Source organism: Staurois parvus, unplaced genomic scaffold (genome assembly GCF_062004578.1).
Source record: "Staurois parvus isolate SC_StPar_1 unplaced genomic scaffold, SC_StPar_1.0 ptg000198l, whole genome shotgun sequence".
NCBI lineage: Eukaryota > Metazoa > Chordata > Amphibia > Anura > Ranidae > Staurois > Staurois parvus.
The window spans coordinates 15,318,854-15,340,770 of record NW_028317994.1 but is presented as its reverse complement, the minus strand read 5'-3'; the positions used below and the strand labels follow the sequence as shown (position 1 = coordinate 15,340,770).

General features: G+C 41.8%; 1 protein-coding gene across 1 annotated transcript in view; it reads left to right on the top strand.

Annotated features, from left to right (window-relative positions):
* Window positions 1–21,917, top strand: part of UHRF2 (ubiquitin like with PHD and ring finger domains 2) — a 135,483-nt gene that overhangs the window by 92,569 nt on the left and 20,997 nt on the right. Inside the window, exons 7-8 of the mRNA XM_089678134.1 lie at window positions 1,407–1,530; window positions 16,891–16,998. Of these exons, the coding sequence (XP_089534260.1) occupies window positions 1,407–1,530; window positions 16,891–16,998 (232 nt within the window). The remainder of the gene's footprint in view (window positions 1–1,406; window positions 1,531–16,890; window positions 16,999–21,917) is intronic.

Genomic DNA, 21,917 nt, shown 5'->3' with positions numbered 1-21,917 from the left:
AAAAAAATGTACATGGGAATTATTTTAAAAGGCCAGCACCTCCCCCTTATCCCCCCTCTCAATTTATCTTGCTGTCCTCCTATTCTCTTTCTGTTCTTGCGCTCTGCCTCCACAATCCCCCCTTAGTCAACACCTCGTAGGACCCTTTCCACTCCTTAGACATGGAAGGGTGGGACCCTAGAACAAGAGGAGTGGAGACCTCAAACTAAAATCTCCCCCCCCCCCCCCATTCCCGGATGATAGCCCATCACTTATTGTTCTTGTGAACTATGATGTATGCCACAAAATAAAGATCTCATTAAAGGCTGTATACAGTATGTCTATATGTATTGCAAAAATTTGGTATCCTAATGCTTCTTTTTTACATAAGCTGTTGAAGTGGCTGTAAAGGCTCAAGGTTTTTCATCTTCATGCATTCTATGGTTTAAAATCACCTGTGTGCAGCAGGCCCCCCTGCCCCCCCTAACACTCTTACCTGAGCCTTCTCTCAATCCAGTGATGTCCCTGGAGAGCAGGGGACGACTCTTCATTGACTGAGACAGCATCAAGAGCCATTTGCTCCCATTATTGTCAATCACCGCCAGTGAGGAGAGAGCGGGGCGAGCCACGCTAGTGTGTGAATAGATACACAGAGCAGTGGCTTGAGAGCCCTTGGAGGAATCTGCTTGCTAGGGGGCAGGAGGGCAGGGCAAGGAGTGCTGACAGTGGACTTAAGAGGATTGGGGCTGCTCTGTACAAAACCACTGCACAGAGCAGCCAAGTATAACGTTTATTTTTTTTTTTAATCTGCTTTAATATCACTTTTAAAAAAAAAAGGATAAGAAAAATATAGATAGATCGATCTATCTTGGAACTGTGTAATAAATCTACTGCTCCATTGTAGTTCATTCCATATGTAGGTGCTTATAATGTACGACACACATACAGTGTACCAAAAAAAACTACTGCAGCAAGGTATGCGTACATTCTAAATCAATTTTAATTTTTACATTTTAGCAGCTGGGTTTACCTAGGAGTAGGTCAGTATGCAGCCAGCAGGAGCCTTAACAAGCCAGCTTTCACTTTTTTTCTGGTTTGGGTGCATTAGCCCTTTAACATGCATTGCCTGCTGTTGGATATTGGCCTAAAATTGTAACCTCGCTGGTAACCCTCTTCACTGATGAAACACTACTGCCAGTGGTGATGGAAAAACATGTTTACCCTGTATACAATCTTATCTCCCATCTTCTTTGTTTTTAGGCAACAAGCATGTCATTTCTGTGGGTACCGTTTTTACTATTGCATTTCAGTATGTTGTTTCCAGTTGTTTGGGTAGTACAATATATAGGGTATAGAACTGTTAGTATTATTGATAAACGAAACCGTGTGTGCTTACCTATAGAATGTATATTATTTTCTTTCTTTAGGTATTGTCCTTCCTGTAAAAATGATTCAACTGAAGTGGTGAAGGCTGGTGAAAAACTGAAACAAAGTAAAAAGAAGGCAAAGATGCCCTCAGCTAGTACTGAGAGTCAGAGAGATTGGGGCAAGGTATTGTACCTGTTGTGCAAGATATGGGATATTTTGTTTGCATCTCCACACGATAATGTGCAAAAACAGGGAATTCTACATGTTCATCCCAACTGAGGATACACTTGCTTAATGCTGCATCAAAAATGCAGCAAGCTGGAATTACCCAGTACTTCTGGGTATGCGGGAGCATATGACTGACTGCATGTGACAGTGCTAGGCCAATTGGCAATGTCATAATGGGATTCCATTGAGAGCCTTGTGTAAAGTGTGACACCAGTGACTTATGGCCTACATAAGACTTTTCTAAAGCTAAATGGAGTTGTTAGTAACCAAATGAAGGTAGGTACAGTAAATACAACACTAAATTACTGGCAGCACAAGTAAATATTCAAAATAAAATTTAAAAAAATCATAAAATGAAAGTGCTAAAGCAATCTGTGAAATGTTCACTCCATTTACAATTGTTGTGTTAATGAATAGAAAACAATCATATATGAGTCCACAAAAACTGTGTGTCATAAGTCCATCCCGCAATCTGGTCACCATGTGACTTTGTAGACTCTAAGTGAGTGCATTGAGCTTGCAGACCCTTCTCCACAACACTTTGTTCTCAAAACACTCCCCAGTCTGACACTCACAAAGTAATATGGCTTATCTATGAAATAATAAGCATAAGCACTTGTATTCAAATGCTCCTCCTTAAATCTGCACTCCCTCCACATCGCTATGATAGCGGGTAGAAGTAATGCACAATCATCGGTCAACTCTGAGCAGTGAATACTCCATAGAAGGAAAAGAAAAGATCAATAGTGTAACTCTACTAAAACAAGTTTTTAACATCCAACAAAATCCTACTCACAAACAGGAGTTGTATAATCAACCCATCAATAGTCACACCTGTCTCTCCACATAGTGTGGTATGCTGCATTAGTGACGTCTCAGCCATTCACCTTTGCTAGCCACGAGCGGGGGATATGAGGTGGTCATAGGTTGCTGTGCAGTTGGATCCTGACATGTTTTGTCACCTGAATTCTTTAAATGTTTGACCACACAGCAATGTTGTTTTTGTTTTTTCCTATCCCTAAAGTGTTACTAAACCCAGGACCCTGCATTTACTCTATCTGGTCTCCCACAGTACATGGAAATGCAATTATTTTAGTAAATATAAACTGCTAAATACCTTTTCTCATCAGCAGTTAGAGCAGTCTTATGACTTCTATCAATGTTCAGCAGAGCACTGGTTTAAGCTTATAGGAGGAGTTTCCTTTCTGCTCTAGGAGGATGCAGAACCCCTGACCTCTGTCAGTTCAGTGCGGATTGGCCCTGTGCTGATCACATGCACTCTCCCAAGAAAAGAAAAACCTCTGTAGCAATACACACCAAACTGATCATCTGAAGAGTGTTTCCACACAATATGTCTTATTAGGAGATAAGAGGGGAGCACTGGAAAAAGGGGAGAATCAGAGAAGTCAGGAAACAAACAGCATTTTTACACAATGCGGAGGTTTAACCCCTTAGGTTCCACAGTGAGTATAACAAGCATGCTTTACTGCATATACAGACTGATTTTACTGTTGTGGGTTTAGTAACACTTTAATCTGTAACTCCAACAATGCCGAATAATGTGTGACACTGCCAACACGAAATAGCTCCATCTTATGGTCGGTGCTGATACTACACCTCACAGACATCAAAATACCTGGAGAGCAATATATAATTCAACACATCATCTTTCTATCCATTCAGTCGTATCCGACCCTTGGCGATTGCATGGACCGTCACGCGTAAGCGACTTTTTCCATGATTTCTCTTAGCAATTTTACAGGGTAGGTTGCCAGGTCTTTCCCCAACCCCTACCATGCAGGAAATCCCGCAACACATAAGCATAGAATATATATATATATATATATATATATATATATATATATATATATATATATATATATATATATATATTTCTATCAAACAATGATCATAATATAATCCCAGTTAAGTAACAAACCTTCTAGAATGACGAACAAAAAATTACATATAATTCAAATATTAAAAACATTATACAATATATTAAATCAAACAAGTCAATTCATGACAATTTATCTGATTTTGCCTAAAACAGATTTTGTCTGTTTTAGCGTTAAAACATCCTCCAAATGACAATGACATAAATGCAATATCGATCTGCCTTCTTTCTGATAAAAGATGTATACGCCCCAAAGGAGTATTTACCAGATATATATATAGCCATTACAAGTTGGACATCACTGTTAAAACAATTAATGTCCACCTCCACATTAAGGGGCAATGGGGTCAAAGTCCTGAGCTGGTTTATCCATTTTGTCCCCCTCTTGGAGAGATCCCTCAAAATGTTGGACCCCCTCCAAGATGGATATATTGTATCTACTCCCCAAAATTGTAAACCCTCAAGATTTTTTTCATGTACTTCTCTAAAATGTAGTGATACACTATGGCTGCAAAAACCTATAATTATATTGTGTACATGCTCCGCCAGTCTCTTTTTAAGGGGTGTTTGGTCCAGCCCACATATTGAAGGCCACAAGTGCACTGCAAAACATAGACCACATGGGTGGTGTCATATAAAATAAACTCTGCAATCTCATGAGTCCTATTTGTCACCCCAGATATAAAATTCCTCCTACTCCTTAGCTATTCTACATGAGTGACACTTTCGGCATGCAGAAAAGCCTTTTCTATCTATTATTTACTATTGGTCTGATGTGTAGTCTACTCTCTTAAAATATCATCCCTCGGAACCAAAGCTACTTCCTCAGCAATTCTGTCTAGTTGTTATGCTGAGTGTCCCTTTTGTATGAATTGGTTTCTAATAGTGAAAGACTGTTCTCTAAAATCAGTTTCACAAGTGCAATTCCTTCTTACTTTCATAATTTGTCCCTTCGGTATGTTCCTTAATCAGATGGGGGGATGACTAGTATTAAATCGATAAATAGCTATTTCTGTCTGTCAGTTTAAAATAAACCTTGGTGGCCAACTGATCACCATCTCTAAAAATAATTAAATAAAAAAAACTGATCTGTTTAGTAACTGATATTCCAACCTAATTTTCTGAGTATTTTTATTTAATATTTGCATTAAATCATGCAAACTCTGCTCTGAACCTTCCTAAATGAACAGCAGATAATCAGTGAACCTACGGTAAAAAATTAGTTCGGGTCTCTGATTGTGAGCCATAAAAATGTTTGCTAAACTTAGCTCAAATTTCGCGCTCATGGCTACCCCATTCAGTTGTTTATAATGTTGGCCTGAATACCAAAAATAATTATGTGATAAACAAAAACCCAACAGTATATGCTGTTGAGTAGGGCTAAATTAAAATGAGCTTTTTGCTTTACCCTGCGTAGGAAAAGCAGTCTTACCTTAGGACCCCTCTACACCTTGGTGTCCTGGTGCTTTGCAGTAACACATGTTTTGGCGAACATTAACATGTTTTGCGTTATGGCAGCCCATTCACTTGAACATCTAAAATATCTGAGGCATCATGGTTGTGCGTTACCTATCATTGCAGTACACTGCAGTTCTTCTGCATTCCCTTTGTGCATTGGGGTTCTCTTTGCAAAGGAGTGCCACTGCTGTGCTCTAATGTATGTGTATTGTATGCATTATTGTAACACCCACGTTACCACAACTTTCTGGTGTGAATGGGTCCTTGGGTTCACACTGTTGCACTGGGGCTACACTTACATTCATTCTTAATGGCAACCCAACAGACTTGCTTGGAAGCACACATAAATGCACAGTACCCAGATCAGGATTTCTGATTTTCTGTATGATCTGTATGATTTTTCTGGATCATTGACTTAGGGTTAACATTGACTGAAAATGTTAAAGCCTTAGACATCCAGGCTGCTAACCTGAAAGTCTTGAATTTAGAAAGAAGTGTCTTTTCCTGAGGTTGATCCTGCTGTCTTTGTCCTCAACAAACATCTCATTGTATCTGGTGAGGATGTGATGTTCCTTCTTTCAAATATTTTGCAGAAAGAAAATTTCAGACACTTCTGAAAGCTCTCTTTAACCTGGCAGGCCTAGCCCTGCAACCAGCTCTTGCTGCAATTTCAGTATATCAAACTGCAACTACCTGAACTAGAACAATGATCAACCAACATGACCCTGTATTTCAAGATCATGCTGTTACACAGCAATTATAGCAGTTGCCTTCTGCTCTCCTTTTTTTGTGTGGATGCCTAGATACATATCATTAGGCACATCTCCAGAATGGCTCTAATCTCCATTCACATGCACAGAATCTTACGTCTTAAAGCTTGGACAGCTGAAGCTGCCTGTAAAAGATGCCTCACACATATGCCCTTTCTAGGAAGATGTCTTTTTGGTAAGGCAATTCAGCAAAGAGGTTACAGGTGGAAACATTCTACTTCCACAATGGAAGGTTCCAAAACCAACCTCCTCAGCAACCGCTAGCTCTTCTCAATCTTCTAAATGAGCAGTTAACTGCTCTAACCAGGCTTTGACTTCAGAACCAAAGTTCAGCCATTTCTTCCAGGACAAGGCGTGGCCTACAAAGGCCACCAAGCTTTCCCCAAAGCCCTTTTTATGATGAAGGGTACATTTGTTTGCCTCTCTACGTCATAGATGTCCCAGACCTGTTGGTTCACTTGGTGGTTTCCAAGGGGTACAATATAGAATTCATGACTGCCACCTCACTGCTTCCTTCTTTCAAGTCAGGCAAAAACTGTCCAAGGACAGTTAGGTACAGAATACTGTGGACCACCTCTTGTCCCTGAGAGTGGTTGTGCCAGTACTGCCACAAAACAGGCTCAAAGGATTCTACTTAAACTTGCTCATGATATCAAAGCCCAATAAAGATATCTGTCCGTCAGTAATTGCTTATCTGAGACAAGGGGAATACATGGCGTCCATTGACATCCAAGTTGCCGATCTGCATGTTCCCATTAACCCACCTCATCAGAGCTTACTACACTTCGCAGTGTAAAAAAATAAAAACACTGCTAGTTTTTTCATACTATCTCTTGGCCTATCCTCTGCTTTGGGGGGGGGGGGGGGTTCACTGAGGTCTTGGCACCCTTGCTTGCCCTTCTCAAAACTCAGGGCAGCCAAGTAGTAAACTATCTGAATGAACTTCTGAAAGATTTATCTCTTTTGCAGCTCTCAGGAAATGTCCACAAAACAATTCAGCTGCTCCAGGCTTTTGACTGGTCTGCTCTCCAGCCTTTTTCGTCAAGCTCATGTTTGACAACTGAGATCCTCACAATGAGATTTGCCATGAGAGTTCAAGACCTAACGGTCACCTACTTCAAATCTTCTGCTCAGTTTTGTTCAATAACTCTCCAACAAAACATGTCAGAATGGAAAAAGCGGGCTCCTTCCCTCAACTTACTTAAGCTTCTAGAGGTAGGCAGATGTAAACAGACATGTACGTTTTAGATGTGCCTGCCCATAGATTTGCATGTAGCTCCTGATCAGGTCCTCCTGAAAACCTTGACAGGCAGACCTGAGTGGAAAGGACCCTAACTAAGTTATCAATGGCCTGAAACTTGTGTATTTTAAGATGCACCTACCAATGCAGTAATCTTAAATTGTGAATTTACTTTTACATCTAGCTAAGATTTCGTTAAAGTAACTTAAAATTGGTTGTAAACTTCACACATTAAATATGAAAAAAAGCACATCCTTCTATACTGTGTACTTGTCTCTATTTAAAACACTGAGCGTAATTTCTCACTCCGTTTAATTTCTATCCCCCTGCTTCCAAAACCTAGCCCTCCAATCTCGTGTGCCCCTTGGAATGACTGCTCTATCTATAACAAGCTCACATCTGTGCATAACCTTTTTATCTCCCATTGCTTTAACATGCTTGCCATCACTAAAATCTGGCTTCGAGATTCTGACTCGGCTTCTATTGCTGCCCTCTCCTATGGTGGCCTCCACTGGACTCACTCACCCAGGCCTAGTGGATGGAAAGGAGGTGGCGTTGAATTCCATCTATCTCCACTGAGCACCTCTCAAGCCCTTCCTATCCCTCCCTCTCTATCTCTTTTCTTTTTTGACTCCCACTGTATTCGTCTGTTTTCTCCAATTTCTCTGAGAATTGGAGTGATTTAATGGCCTCCTGGACCAGTATCATTCTTTTTTGATGACTTCTCTGCCAGGTTACCCTACTTTCTCTCCTCTGAAATATCCACTATCATTCTTGGTGACTTTAACATCCCCCGTTAATGTTAAAAGCCTCACCACATCTCAACTTAATTTTTTGACCTAACACAATGGACACAGACATCCACTCATTTTAATGGTAATACCTTTGACCTTGTTGTTACCAAACCTTTCTCTGATGCCCGCCTCACCAAATTTCCCCCTGATTCTGTTCCCTCTCAACTACTACGGTTGCCCTCTTCTATCCCACTCGTGTCTTCAATCTCGCCCTATCTACTGGCACCTTCCCCTACCCTCTAAAGCATTAAAAGATCACCCTCAAAAAGCCCTTATTGGACCCAACCAAGCTGAACAACTTAGGACCTATCTCCTTGTTCCTATTCACCTCTAAACTTTTAGAATGCTTAGTCTACAACCGTCTGAGCTCCTACCTCACTGAAAATAGCCATATTGACCCCTTACTGTCTGCTTTCACTCGCAGCATATTCTTACTACTAGACCTTTCTGTGGTCTTTGATACTGTTGACCACCTGCTCCTTCTCAATAAACTCCACTCCCTTGGCCTCCAGGATTCTGCTCTTTCCTGGTTCTCCTATCTATATTAGAGCTCCTTCAGTGTTACCTATAACTCTGGCTCCTCCTCTCAGCTGCCTCTTTCTTCCCTAAGGCTCTGTTCTTAGACCCCCCTCTCTTCTCTATCTACACCTCCTCTCTTGTTCACTTGATAAGCTCCCATTGCTTCCAATACCGCCTCTGAACCAATGACACCCAAATCTATCTCTCTACTCCTCACCTCACTCCTTCAGTCTTGTATTACTAACTGACATATCAACATGGATGTTGCACCACTTCCCCAAACTAAATCTCTTTAAAACCTAGCTGGGTAATTTTCTCTGCTCCTGGCCTCCTCCATGACTTTTCCATCAAAATCTTTGATGATCTTTGATCTGTGCATTTTTAAAATGGTCTACGGCTGAAATGACTGCAGATAAATAGGTACAACCTATGTAGGAAGATTTTTCATCTCTGTATTATCTGATGATAGTTGCTTTACTGGGTATGTGTGAGAGTTTGCAACCATTTTAAGCATTGACAGATCAACCTGTTACCAAGCTTAACTAAACAGAAGTGAAATAGTTCCTTTTAAAGGACATGCGTTACGGTTAACCATCCACCAGCTGAAGTTCTCTTCCCCTCTCTAAATCTAATATTATAAACTGTATGTTTTTTTGACTTTTTTTTTTTTTTTTTAATAGTTAAATGTATTAATAAAATGGCTTCTTGCTATAAAGATGTGCTACTGCAGTGTATCTTACACTTGTCATGGCCTTCACCCACGGTATCAGAGCCATTTTCAGCTTATAAGAAGTGCATTATTTGTATTTGTAACACCGTGTTGCAGGTTGTTCATGTCCAGCATACATAATGTAAGCACACTGTTCCATATACTTTATCTTAAAATCCCTAGCTACTGCAGGGAGATTTAAATAACATGTCTATTTTCATAGCCAGAGGATTAAATAGATTGTGATGTATTCATTCCAAGTTGGCAAGTCACATGTTCTAATAGCCCCACAGCTTACCTAAGAAATATTTCATTTTTTATATTTTGTGTGTTAGCAGAATGGGTAGTAACATAAAAATGACTGTATGTACTTAGTCGTTTGGGTATAATGGTGGTAATCACAGTATTTTAGATTTTTTTTCTTTAATCCCGCTTAACCCCTTATTTTAGATATCTTTACGGATGCTTTCCTTATTGTAGCATTAGCATATACACTTTATTGCAAAAAGTATTGGGACGCATATACGCACATGAACTTTAATGGCATCCCAGTCTTAGTCGTAGGGTTCAATATTGAGTTGGCCCACTCTCTGCAGCTATAAAAGCTTTAGTTCTTCTGGGAAGGTTGTCCACGAGGTTTAGAAGTGTTACTATGGGAATGTTTGACCATTCTTCCAGAGGCTCATTTGTTAGGTTAGTCACTGATGTCGGACGAGAAGGCCTGGCTCACAGTCTCTCCTCCCAAAGGTGTTCTGTCGGGTTGAGGTCAAATTCCTCCACTCCAAACTCACTCATCCATATCTTTATGGACCTTGCTTTTTGCACTGGTGCACAGTCATGTTAGAACAGAAAGGGGCTATCCCCAAACTGTTCTCACAAAGTTGGGAGCATGAAATTGTCCAAAATGTCTTGGTATGCTGACACCTTAAAAGTTCTCTTCAGTGAAACTAAGGTGCCTAGCCCAACCCATCCTCACACCATAATCCCCCCTCCACCAAACTTTACACTTGGCACAATGCAGTCAGGCAAGTACCTTTCTCCTGGCAACCGCCAAACACAGACATGTCCATCGGATTGCCAGACAGAGAAGTGTGATTGATCACTCCAGAGGACATTTCTCCACTGCTCTAGAGTGCTTTAAACCACAGCATCCGACGCTTTGCATTGCACTTTCGGATGTAGGGTTTGGATGTAGCTGTTAGGCCATGGAAACCCATTCAATGAAGCTCTCTACGCACTGCTGTGCTAATCTGAAAGCCACATGAAGTTTGGAGGACTTTAGCTATTGAATGTGCAGATTGTTGGCGACTTCTGCATGCGCTGACTCCGCTCTGTCATTTTACATGGCCTACCACCTGGTAGTTGCTGCTGTTCCCAGTTGCTTCCACTTTGTTATAATACCACTAACAGCTGACCGTGGAATATTTAGTAGCAAGGAAATTTCACGGATGGACTTATTGCACAGCTGGCAACTTATCATGGTACCACACTTGAATTTACTGAGCTCCTGAGAGTGACCCATTCTTTCACAAATGTTTGTAGAAGCAGTCTGCATGCCTAGGTGCTTGATTTTATACACCTGTGGCCAAAGCGGTGATTGGAGCACCTGAATCCAGTGATTTGGAGGTGTGTCCCAATACTTTTGGCAATATAGTGTAGATCATTATTTCACTTTAAATTGCAGTAAGCGCACATAGGTTCCATTCTACACTAAAGCTGGGTACACACAGTTTTTTTTTTTTTTTTTTGCTCAGTGGGAGATCACTGTATTAACACAAGCGATGTTGGTGCTGAAATCTCCCCCACTTTGCCTTTATGTTCTGATGGAGGGACTAAATACCCCCCCCCCCCCCCCGCCAGAACACACTGATCAGCATTGGCTGCAAGCACTGGTCTGATTTTCTAGCACACCTGTTGCATAGAAGTCATTTATGAGACTGGCTTCTGTAGAACAGACAGCTGTACACAAGGGCTGAAAGTCAGCTGGTTCCTGACAAAACGACTGATTTCGGCCATTTTTTTTTACCTGTGTGTACAAGACATAAGATTGTGCAAGAGCATACTTGTTTAAAGGAAACCTGTGATAAGAGAAATGTGTGGAATTCTATTGCCGACATCCTCTGAAAATGCAAATTGGCAGGCTTTCATGTTGTTCCAGTGTCTGATACTTTGAGTCCCTGACCCAAAACAGGCTTACGGTTTATCGGTTCCAACATCATTGCTTACTCAGGGTTTGTGACATGGAAAATATTTAAACAGGAGACAGCTGGGAAATTAGCATTTTCAGAAGGAATGGCAATTTGCGCACTTTTCCCAGAATAGGCTTCCTTAAAAAATTTGCTCACATTCTCTTCTGAGACTGTTGCTAGTCGTTATAATCCTTGTGAAAGGGTAGTGTAAAAATAAATAAATCTGTTCCCAGGCAGTATTCATTATTTGTGTGTCATTATCACCAGTCCAAGTATTGCAGTCTAAACTCACTTCCTTGTCTTACAAATCTGTTTATCTTTGCTGTTAAGGATTTGAGTCGGCTGTAGCAGTGGGTTTGGGCACTTTGCTATCACGTTTCAAAAAGTGTTCATACTAGAATTATCTCCGGAGAGTGATGGAAAGGTGTCACAGGCCTCAGTAATAAAAATTAGTTTAGACTTAATACTACCAACCTTTGTAGGGCCACCTAATATACTCTCAGTGGAATGATATCCATGTTGTAATTAAGCAGCTGGAATGATGAGCTCAATATCTTTAGGTGTAAATTAATGCAGTGCTCATACTACCGGTACTACTTCTGTCCTTCAGCTATTTGACCTGAATGAACTTATTTGGCCATGACAGCAGCCAAGCAAGTCTATTGGACACTCAGCCGCATGCCCAGAACAATAAGGCTGCTTCCACACTGATCCGTTTTTCTTCCATTTTTGCACTAAAGCAGAAGAAAAATGCATAACATTTAAATCCTATGGAACTCTTCACATTGGTTAGTTGCGGGTCCATTGCGTTTTTCAAAGTCCTGCTTGCTGCATTTTTGTTGCATGTTTGGTGCTATAAAAATACGCACCTCCCTACTGAAATAAATGGAAAAGGGCATCAAAAATGCAGCCACGGTTGTGTTTTTGGTGCATTTTTAAGTCACATATCTTCACAGGTGCCAGATGCACTGGAAATGTAGTAAAAAAAAAATATGCCAAAAATGCATATGCATTTTGTTTTGTTTTTTTTTACCCCATTTTTGCAAGGGAGCAGTGTGAACGTAGCCCAAGTTTTGGACTGCCTGGGTCTGTCTATCTTAAGATATTAACACCTGCTAGGTGTTAACTGCCAGTATAATAGGAGTGGGATGGGCCCAGGTCTCTGTCATGATATAGGTATTTTTCTCAAATGTGTAATGCCCCTATGTTGTCTTCTGTAACCAAGGTTGCTGAATCCATAGACCTTGTTTTTCTTACAGTAACAATAGAAATGTTTATTGCCTTCTGCCACACTGCTGTAAATTGAAAATGCCAGTCCTAAAAAGCAGAATCCTCGTAAAATCAGGTGGTGTCCCAAGAGGATTCACTGTTTGTCTTTAATTGTTGTATTTGTGTTTATTTAAAAATGTAAGGCCTAGTTCACACTGGCTTTGAATGCAGGCATTTGAGGGGCGTATTTAACGCCCCTCAAACGCCTATGCAAATGATACTATGTGCAACACACAGTGTTGTTCACATTATCAAAACAATTTAAGCCTCATGTCGAGTCAGAAGCCTTTCAATGCCTTCCTTTCAAGTCTATGGTGACACTCCTCAAGCGCACTGGCAGGCGTTTGCGAGGCATTTGCAGTGCGGTTGTGGAGCATTAAAAACATTACTGGTTATTTAGGTTATGGTGTGGTTTTAATGCTTGTCAAATAAAATGCTTCAAAACTGTGCATAGGGTGTTTAGGGAACGTTTTTAACGCTTGTAAAAAGCCAGTCTAAAGCTTATTAATGCCTGTCTTAACGCCCATACTAAAGCTCATTAACGCCTAACGCCCATACTAAAGCTCATTAACGCCTGTCTAATGCCCATCCTAAAGCTCATTAACGCCTGTCTAATGCCCATCCTAAAGCTCATTAACGCCTGTCTAATGCCCATCCTAAAGCTCATTAACGCCTGTCTAATGCCCATCCTAAAGCTCATTAACGCCTGTCTAATGCCCATACTAAAGCTCATTAACGCCTAATGCCCATACTAACCCTCATTAACGCCTAACGCCCATACTAAAGCTCATTAACGCCTAACGCCCATACTAAAGCTCATTAACGCCTAACGCCCATACTAAAGCTCATTAACGCCTAACGCCCATACTAAAGCTCATTAACGCCTAACGCCCATACTAAAGCTCATTAACGCCTAACGCCCATACTAAAGCTCATTAACGCCTAACGCCCATACTAAAGCTCATTAACGCCTAACGCCCATACTAAAGCTCATTAACGCCTAACGCCCATACTAAAGCTCATTAACGCCTAACGCCCATACTAAAGCTCATTAACGCCTAACGCCCATACTAAAGCTCATTAACGCCTAACGCCCATACTAAAGCTCATTAACGCCTAACGCCCATACTAAAGCTCATTAACGCCTAACGCCCATACTAAAGCTCATTAACGCCTAACGCCCATACTAAAGCTCATTAACGCCTAACGCCCATACTAAAGCTCATTAACGCCTAACGCCCATACTAAAGCTCATTAACGCCTAACGCCCATACTAAAGCTCATTAACGCCTAACGCCCATACTAAAGCTCATTAACGCCTAACGCCCATACTAAAGCTCATTAACGCCTAACGCCCATACTAAAGCTCATTAACGCCTAACGCCCATACTAAAGCTCATTAACGCCTAACGCCCATACTAAAGCTCATTAACGCCTAACGCCCATACTAAAGCTCATTAACGCCTAACGCCCATACTAAAGCTCATTAACGCCTAACGCCCATACTAAAGCTCATTAACGCCTAACGCCCATACTAAAGCTCATTAACGCCTAACGCCCATACTAAAGCTCATTAACGCCTAACGCCCATACTAAAGCTCATTAACGCCTAACGCCCATACTAAAGCTCATTAACGCCTAACGCCCATACTAAAGCTCATTAACGCCTAACGCCCATACTAAAGCTCATTAACGCCTAACGCCCATACTAAAGCTCATTAACGCCTAACGCCCATACTAAAGCTCATTAACTCCTAACGCCCATACTAAAGCTCATTAACGCCTAACGCCCATACTAAAGCTCATTAACGCCTAACGCCCATACTAAAGCTCATTAACGCCTAACGCCCATACTAAAGCTCATTAACGCCTAACGCCCATACTAAAGCTCATTAACGCCTAACGCCCATACTAAAGCTCATTAACGCCTAACGCCCATACTAAAGCTCATTAACGCCTAACGCCCATACTAAAGCTCATTAACGCCTAACGCCCATACTAAAGCTCATTAACGCCTAACGCCCATACTAAAGCTCATTAACGCCTAACGCCCATACTAAAGCTCATTAACGCCTAACGCCCATACTAAAGCTCATTAACGCCTAACGCCCATACTAAAGCTCATTAACGCCTAACGCCCATACTAAAGCTCATTAACGCCTAACGCCCATACTAAAGCTCATTAACGCCTAACGCCCATACTAAAGCTCATTAACGCCTAACGCCCATACTAAAGCTCATTAACGCCTAACGCCCATACTAAAGCTCATTAACGCCTAACGCCCATACTAAAGCTCATTAACGCCTAACGCCCATACTAAAGCTCATTAACGCCTAACGCCCATACTAAAGCTCATTAACGCCTAACGCCCATACTAAAGCTCATTAACGCCTAACGCCCATACTAAAGCTCATTAACGCCTAACGCCCATCCTAAAGCTCATTAACGCCCATCCTAAAGCTCATTAACGCCCATCCTAAAGCTCATTAACGCCCATCCTAAAGCTCATTAACGCCCATCCTAAAGCTCATTAACGCCCATCCTAAAGCTCATTAACGCCCATCCTAAAGCTCATTAACGCCCATCCTAAAGCTCATTAACGCCCATCCTAAAGCTCATTAACGCCCATCCTAAAGCTCATTAACGCCCATCCTAAAGCTCATTAACGCCCATCCTAAAGCTCATTAACGCCCATCCTACGCCCATCCTAAAGCTCATTCACGCCCGTCTAACGCCCATCCTAAAGCTCATTCACGCCCGTCTAACGCCCATCCTAAAGCTCATTCACGCCTGTCTAACGCCCATACGCCTGTCTAACGCTCATACTAAAGCTCATTCACGCCTGTCTAACGCCCATACGCCTGTCTAACGCTCATACTAAAGCTCATTCACGCCTAACGCCCATACTAAAGCTCATTAACGCCTAACGCCCATACTAAAGCTCATTAACGCCTAACGCCCATACTAAAGCTCATTAACGCCTAACGCCCATACTAAAGCTCATTAACGCCTAACGCCCATACTAAAGCTCATTAACGCCTAACGCCCATACTAAAGCTCATTAACGCCTAACGCCCATACTAAAGCTCATTAACGCCTAACGCCCATACTAAAGCTCATTAACGCCTAACGCCCATCCTAAAGCTCATTAACGCCCATCCTAAAGCTCATTAACGCCCATCCTAAAGCTCATTAACGCCCATCCTAAAGCTCATTAACGCCCATCCTAAAGCTCATTAACGCCCATCCTAAAGCTCATTAACGCCCATCCTAAAGCTCATTAACGCCCATCCTAAAGCTCATTAACGCCCATCCTAAAGCTCATTAACGCCCATCCTAAAGCTCATTAACGCCCATCCTACGCCCATCCTAAAGCTCATTCACGCCCGTCTAACGCCCATCCTAAAGCTCATTCACGCCCGTCTAACGCCCATCCTAAAGCTCATTCACGCCCGTCTAACGCCCATCCTAAAGCTCATTCACGCCTGTCTAACGCCCATACGCCTGTCTAACGCTCATACTAAAGCTCATTCACGCCTGTCTAACGCCCATACGCCTGTCTAACGCTCATACTAAAGCTCATTCACGCCTGTCTAACGCCCATACGCCTGTCTAACGCTCATACTAAAGCTCATTCACGCCTGTCTAACGCCCATACGCCTGTCTAACGCTCATACTAAAGCTATAGAAGCATTTGATAAGAGTTAGAAATTTAGTTAAGTGTGAACAAGTTCTTAATGTAGAAAGACTGTAATGAGTTCCATGTGAAATGGCAAGGTAAGAAGGTCAGTTGCTGTGGGGATCCCATAGTGCAAGAGAGTGAACTGTTTTGGTGTGATCATGGAGCCCAAGAGCTTTATTTGATAAACCCTGCTGAGATCAGAGCTGTGTTCCTATGTTCACATTGTAATTGCAGGGTCCTTTTTTTACTGTAATTGCTAGGTGGTTTTTATTTAGCTTTGGCCAGATGGCAAAATTGGGATTATCAAAGTGAAAACAGGTCCACAGGTCTTAATGATGGTATCACATGAGCTGACTTTGTTTCAAAACATTTCTTTGTTAGTAGTGATGATCAGCTATCTTTGACCTAACTAAAGGATTATTCCCTTGGTAGTTACCCAGGCATTTGATTGCTGTAAAGATGCTGCTTGTAGAACTGTGTAATGGTGTAGCGGTTGCTTGCATATTGGATCCAAAGTTTTATATAACATGGTGTCTGTTGAACAAAAGTCCTTGGGTCCTTAGGGTAGGCATTATGAGTAGATTTTCTTCAGTATTATTGAACCCTAGTTTTTTGGATTTAGAATTTGATAGGATTTTAGTATAGAACAAGATCATATTGCCTATTTGATCTACAACCGACGCTGTAGGAGCATGTTGCAAAAAAACAGGCCAGGCCCCTATATCCACCACTGTAAATGTCTGCGGACAGTCAATACTAATGCTAACTGTTCTGTTTTTCTTTAAAGGGAATGGCCTGTGTTGGGCGCACTAAAGAGTGCACTATTGTCCCTTCAAATCATTATGGTCCCATCCCTGGTGTTCCTGTTGGGGCATTATGGAAATTCCGAGTGCAGGTATGTTCTATGTGGGTCCTTGGTGTATAGCTTTGTTTTGTCTAAACATAATGTATACATATTCCTCAGCTAGCCAACTGTGAACAAATGGTTTATATTAACATGTATATCAGGGCAGAAGGCTTTTTCTTACTGGATATAACTTTTCATTACATGCAAAATGGTGGCAGCAGAGAATACTAAAAAAATGTACTTGCAATACATTATTATTAATTACAGGTACTTGTATAGCTCCATCAATTTACGCAGCATTTTACATATGTATTGCAGATTCACATTAGTCCCTGCCCTCAATGAGCTTACAATCTAAGTTTCTTAACTCACATTCATATATAACCAGGCCAATCTAGACCGGAGCCAATTAACCCATCAGGATGTTTTTGAAGTGTGGGAGGAAACGGGAGTACCTGGAGGAAAGCCACGCAAGCACAGGGAAAACATGCGGGTAGTGTTAAGGTTGGGATTCGAACCTACTGCTGTTAGATGGAAGTTCTAACCACTTAGCCACTGTGCTGCCAGTAGACTGTTCTGTTACACCAGTACTTGAACTATGCCTTCATCTGTCCCTTTTGAAAGTTAAGAACATCACTAATTTATTACTGGGTGTACAGGATTTTAAATCTATAATTTTAATCTTTTTAGAATGCAATTGCAGCACAGCAATGAAGGACATTCCTTAACGATTTCACACACATGGGCTGCCTTTGGAACAGGAAACAAGGGGAAATCTCTCCAAAATTAGGCAACCTCCTCTCTTAGACAGTTGTCCTGTTGGATAGTTTCTGCTCTGTTTCTGTTTCATTGACAAATGTAAAATTTTTTTGATTTTATGTCACTTTTTTTCCTAGTGACAATGGTCACTAGCACAAAGAGAAGAGTGTAAATGACCCCAGAGGGACACATAGAAGAACCAAAACCTAACAGGTTTTACCACTTCTTCACTCTCTCCCAAATAAAAAATATTTCTGCTTTAGATACAAAGTGATGTTAAAGTATGTGCTGCGCCAAAACATTTATATCACATAAATGTGCGTTTTCATATTGTTGTGGGTAAATGTAGCTTGTTTATTAAAATTTTTGTTTGTCCTGAAATACTTTGCGATCCTGTTAATTTTGTCATATTCCTTCTTTCATTCTGACCATGCCAAGCACAGAAGAAGATTGGTGCTGGTGTGGTCAGTTTGCATGTCCGTTCTTCCTGCTTGAAGTTGCAGAATGTGTGTTGTTGCCACACCCCCATCCAGCTGTGCAGTGATGATTTACAGTGCTTCCAACAGGAGCCTCACTCTCAAACTGCAGTGGAATTGGAAAGAGCAGACATGTCCTGCTGTGTTGATTGGCTGCTCTACCAGGAGGAGGCTGGTTGTCAAAACAGCAGTGGTGTTGGAGAGAGTAGACACACCCCTGCCTAGTTCTCTGCTGATTTACTGCTCTCCCAAGAAGAGCCCCACTGTCAAAACAGATGCAGATTTGGGGAGAGTAGACACAGGCTCTGCTATGGGGAAGAGGGATGCTAGAGAAACATGTAAATGCTGATCACTCAGTTCTCCCCCTCCACTCTAAGCAGAGAACCAGGACTTTTAGTCTCAGACTGCTCTGCCCCTCAAGTGCTCACTGGCTGCAGATGGGGCGTGAGGGGCTGGCTTAGGCTCTCGGCAGTTCACCAAGAGGCTGAGCCAGGTGCTGGTCCAGGCTTCTTGGTGGATCGCAACCATATGATTGGGATCTTTTTCTGAGCCTGGACCAGCTGAGTGACGTTCGCGAACAGTGGACTTTAGCTCACTGTTGGCTGAAAATTTTTGGCTGTACTTCTGTAGATCATGGGAGTGCAGTTCATTCTGCTCTCCTGTGACCTACAGAAGTATAGCCAAATTGCATTGGCTATACTACTTTTTTTTTTTTTTTTTTTTAAAGTGTTTTGCTGGATGCACTTCTCCAATTGCTTCATTACCTAACAGTTCACCAGTGCTGGCTGTGTTCCCAACTGCTTCTTTAGGTTTCCCAGGCATCCTCTTAAGTGATTTGGTGGATAATGAATGATAATCCTGCGCATGCCTCCCAGTAACCTGGCCCAATTAGTTAAGGGCATGTAATGCACAGAAAATTAAAAATTGCTATGCTAAACGGGAAGAAGTTTTTTCTTTTGGGCTGCTTTAAGTATGCGAAAAAAAATATTGGGCTTGAATTAAGGGCTTCTTTTTGAAAATGCCAGTTGCCTAGATGTTTCAGACTTCAATATTTCTGACTTGCAGACCATGAGCAGATGAGTTTACACCTGTAAGCATAGAAAATGTCCCTTTTTTTTTTTTTCCTTCTTCTTTTTTTTTTTTTACGGGTGCATTACTAAAAGTGGGATGTCATTCAAAAACACTTGTGTTGATCATAGTTGCCAGCTTACCTGTTTACTGCCATAGCTTATTTATACAGGTTACACGGTTCATGTGATTAAGTGGAACTTCACTTTCTCCGTCAACTTTGACTCTTTTTAATCCTTATGCTGCTAGCATTAGTAAATAGATAGGAAAGTATATCATATTTACTTGTTTTAAACTTGTGTTTTGGGGTTTGTTTTTTTTTACATTTCTTCAGTTACTTCCTGGTTTCCACGCCTAGGCAAATTATATCATACATTCCAGCTGTCTCCGGGGGGTGTGATTTTCCGCTAATCACACCTTCATGCCTGCATGTTTGAGCTAAGGGCACCTGGATTCAGCAGTTTCCGGGGGGTGTGATTTTCCGCTAATCACACCTTCCTGCCTGCATGTCTGTGCTAAGGGCACGTGGATTCTAGGAGGTAGATGCTACATGAATCATCTGCCCTTACTTAAGATGGCCATGGCCAGAAATGATAGGGGGTAATTTTCAAAGTGATTTCTCAGCAAAAAAAAGCATTGAGACAAGAACGGGTGGGTGAGTTTGCTTTGAATATTAAAAATGAATTAAATTAATTTAGATTTGAGATGCAGTGAAGTTCTGCTGTAAGTCAGCATGCAGTTCACAAATTTTGGTAATTATAGTATGTATTTGGCAACCCTTATGCTGAAATCTTCTCACCATGCATAGTAGAAGTTCTGCCTGTGAAATTATTTTATAAACTTAGATCGTATTTGCACCTAACTCCCTGTGCACAAAATCCTTGGCTGGGGATGTCATCGAATAGCTACATTGTGTAACTAAATGTGCTTGTCTATTCCCTAGCACAGTGGTGGGCAACCTTTTTTTTCAACTGAGCCAAATCTCGCCAAAACCACGATTGAAATTTATTTTGAGAGCCACATTTTTAAAACTGAAAATACATCCCCCATATAGTAACTCATCCCCCATATAGTAATTCATCCCCCATATAGTAATTCATCCCCCATAGTAATTCATTCCCCATATTGTGTCAATTCACTTACCTTTGCTCCGCGCGTTCCTCTCGCCATGTTCCCGCGCCGTGCCGGTCTTCAGGGCGGACTGTGAGAGGAGAGGAGTTCGTCACGCTGCCCTGCCTACATCCTGACAGCCAATGTTTGCCACGCTCTGTGGGCCAGATTAAAAGGTCCGCTGGCCGTAGTTTGCCCATTGCTGGGCTAGCTGTAGAGTCCTGACTTTTGGGGCGGCCGCCCGAGAGGAGGGAGGGGAGCGGGCGCCCGGCACACAGAAGAGCCGCATTAAAGTGTGTAAAGAGCCGCATGTGGCTCGCGAGCCGCGGCTTGCCGACCACTGCCCTAGCACACCGTAATGTATGTAGCATTCAGTGAGCATTGTGACATTAGTGGAATGTGTAAGAAGCTGCGTATAAACATACATTTTGCTAGAGAAATCATAAAAAATTTGCAATCCGCAGATATATGCTGCCAAGTTTCACCTAATAAAATCTTATGGAAGCCTAATCTGAAACCCTGCCTTAAGGCAACCAAAGATGTAATTAAAAAAAAAAAAGGTGGATAACTTAGAGGCTAAAATTCATATGAATCTGGGAGCACTAGACAGATAAAAGGAATTTTTTTCATATGTGGGTCAGCTCTGAGATTCCAGTAGATTCATTAATAATAACCTCCTTGAAAGCACATTAATATTAGCTGCAGTAATAAGAGCCATCCTTGAAATATTAAAAATGGCCCAGTTTTTGATCAAAAAGCACAGTTCAGTTGGGACCAAAAGTAGCCCTCACACAAACATAGCAGTTAAGTCACATATGTAATTACAATGAGCTGTTGTCATCGCTGCTGATTTGGCGCAGCTGAGATTATTTTGTTAATGCACGTTAAAGCGAGGTTAAGCATCATTTTCTCAATATGACTGTATTGCTCTGTGCAGAGCCTCTGCCAAATGCTTGTGCATCCACGTTAGAGCTGCTTGCAGGCTGCCCATAGAAATGGATGCTATGCAGTGGCTGCATGGACATAATTGCATGTCAAATTTTGATTTGTACGCAGGGGTGGTTGCATGGATCTAAACACAGACACTGCGTTGTGGATCCATGCACCTGCTCTAGAGTATTCAGGTACATAGGGTGCCTTTAGGTGATTGATGAGAGCAAACTCAGAGCATTGGGAGTTGGTAAAATCGCAGCATGCTGTCAATCAAGAGTGCCATGTTTGAATAAAGTGGTACTGCTGCAGTTTTAATAACGTCAGTGCCCAGTGTTTGCTTTCCTTCTTTGCTGTACGGAGATCCATCCCAAATATGGATAGTTTACTGGACCCCACCTTTTCTCCCCATTTCCTTTCTCTGTTTGGGACACCACACGTGTAGATAATGGAGAGCAATGCATACTTTCATTGTGCGCACACTGTATAATAAAGGTGATTGGACAGTGGCTAACTGGTTAGTACTTCCGCTTGGCAGTACTAGGGTTGTTGGTTGGAATCCCACTCATGACACCACCTGCCTGAAGTTTGCATATTCTCCCTGTGCCTGCGTGGGTTTCCTCT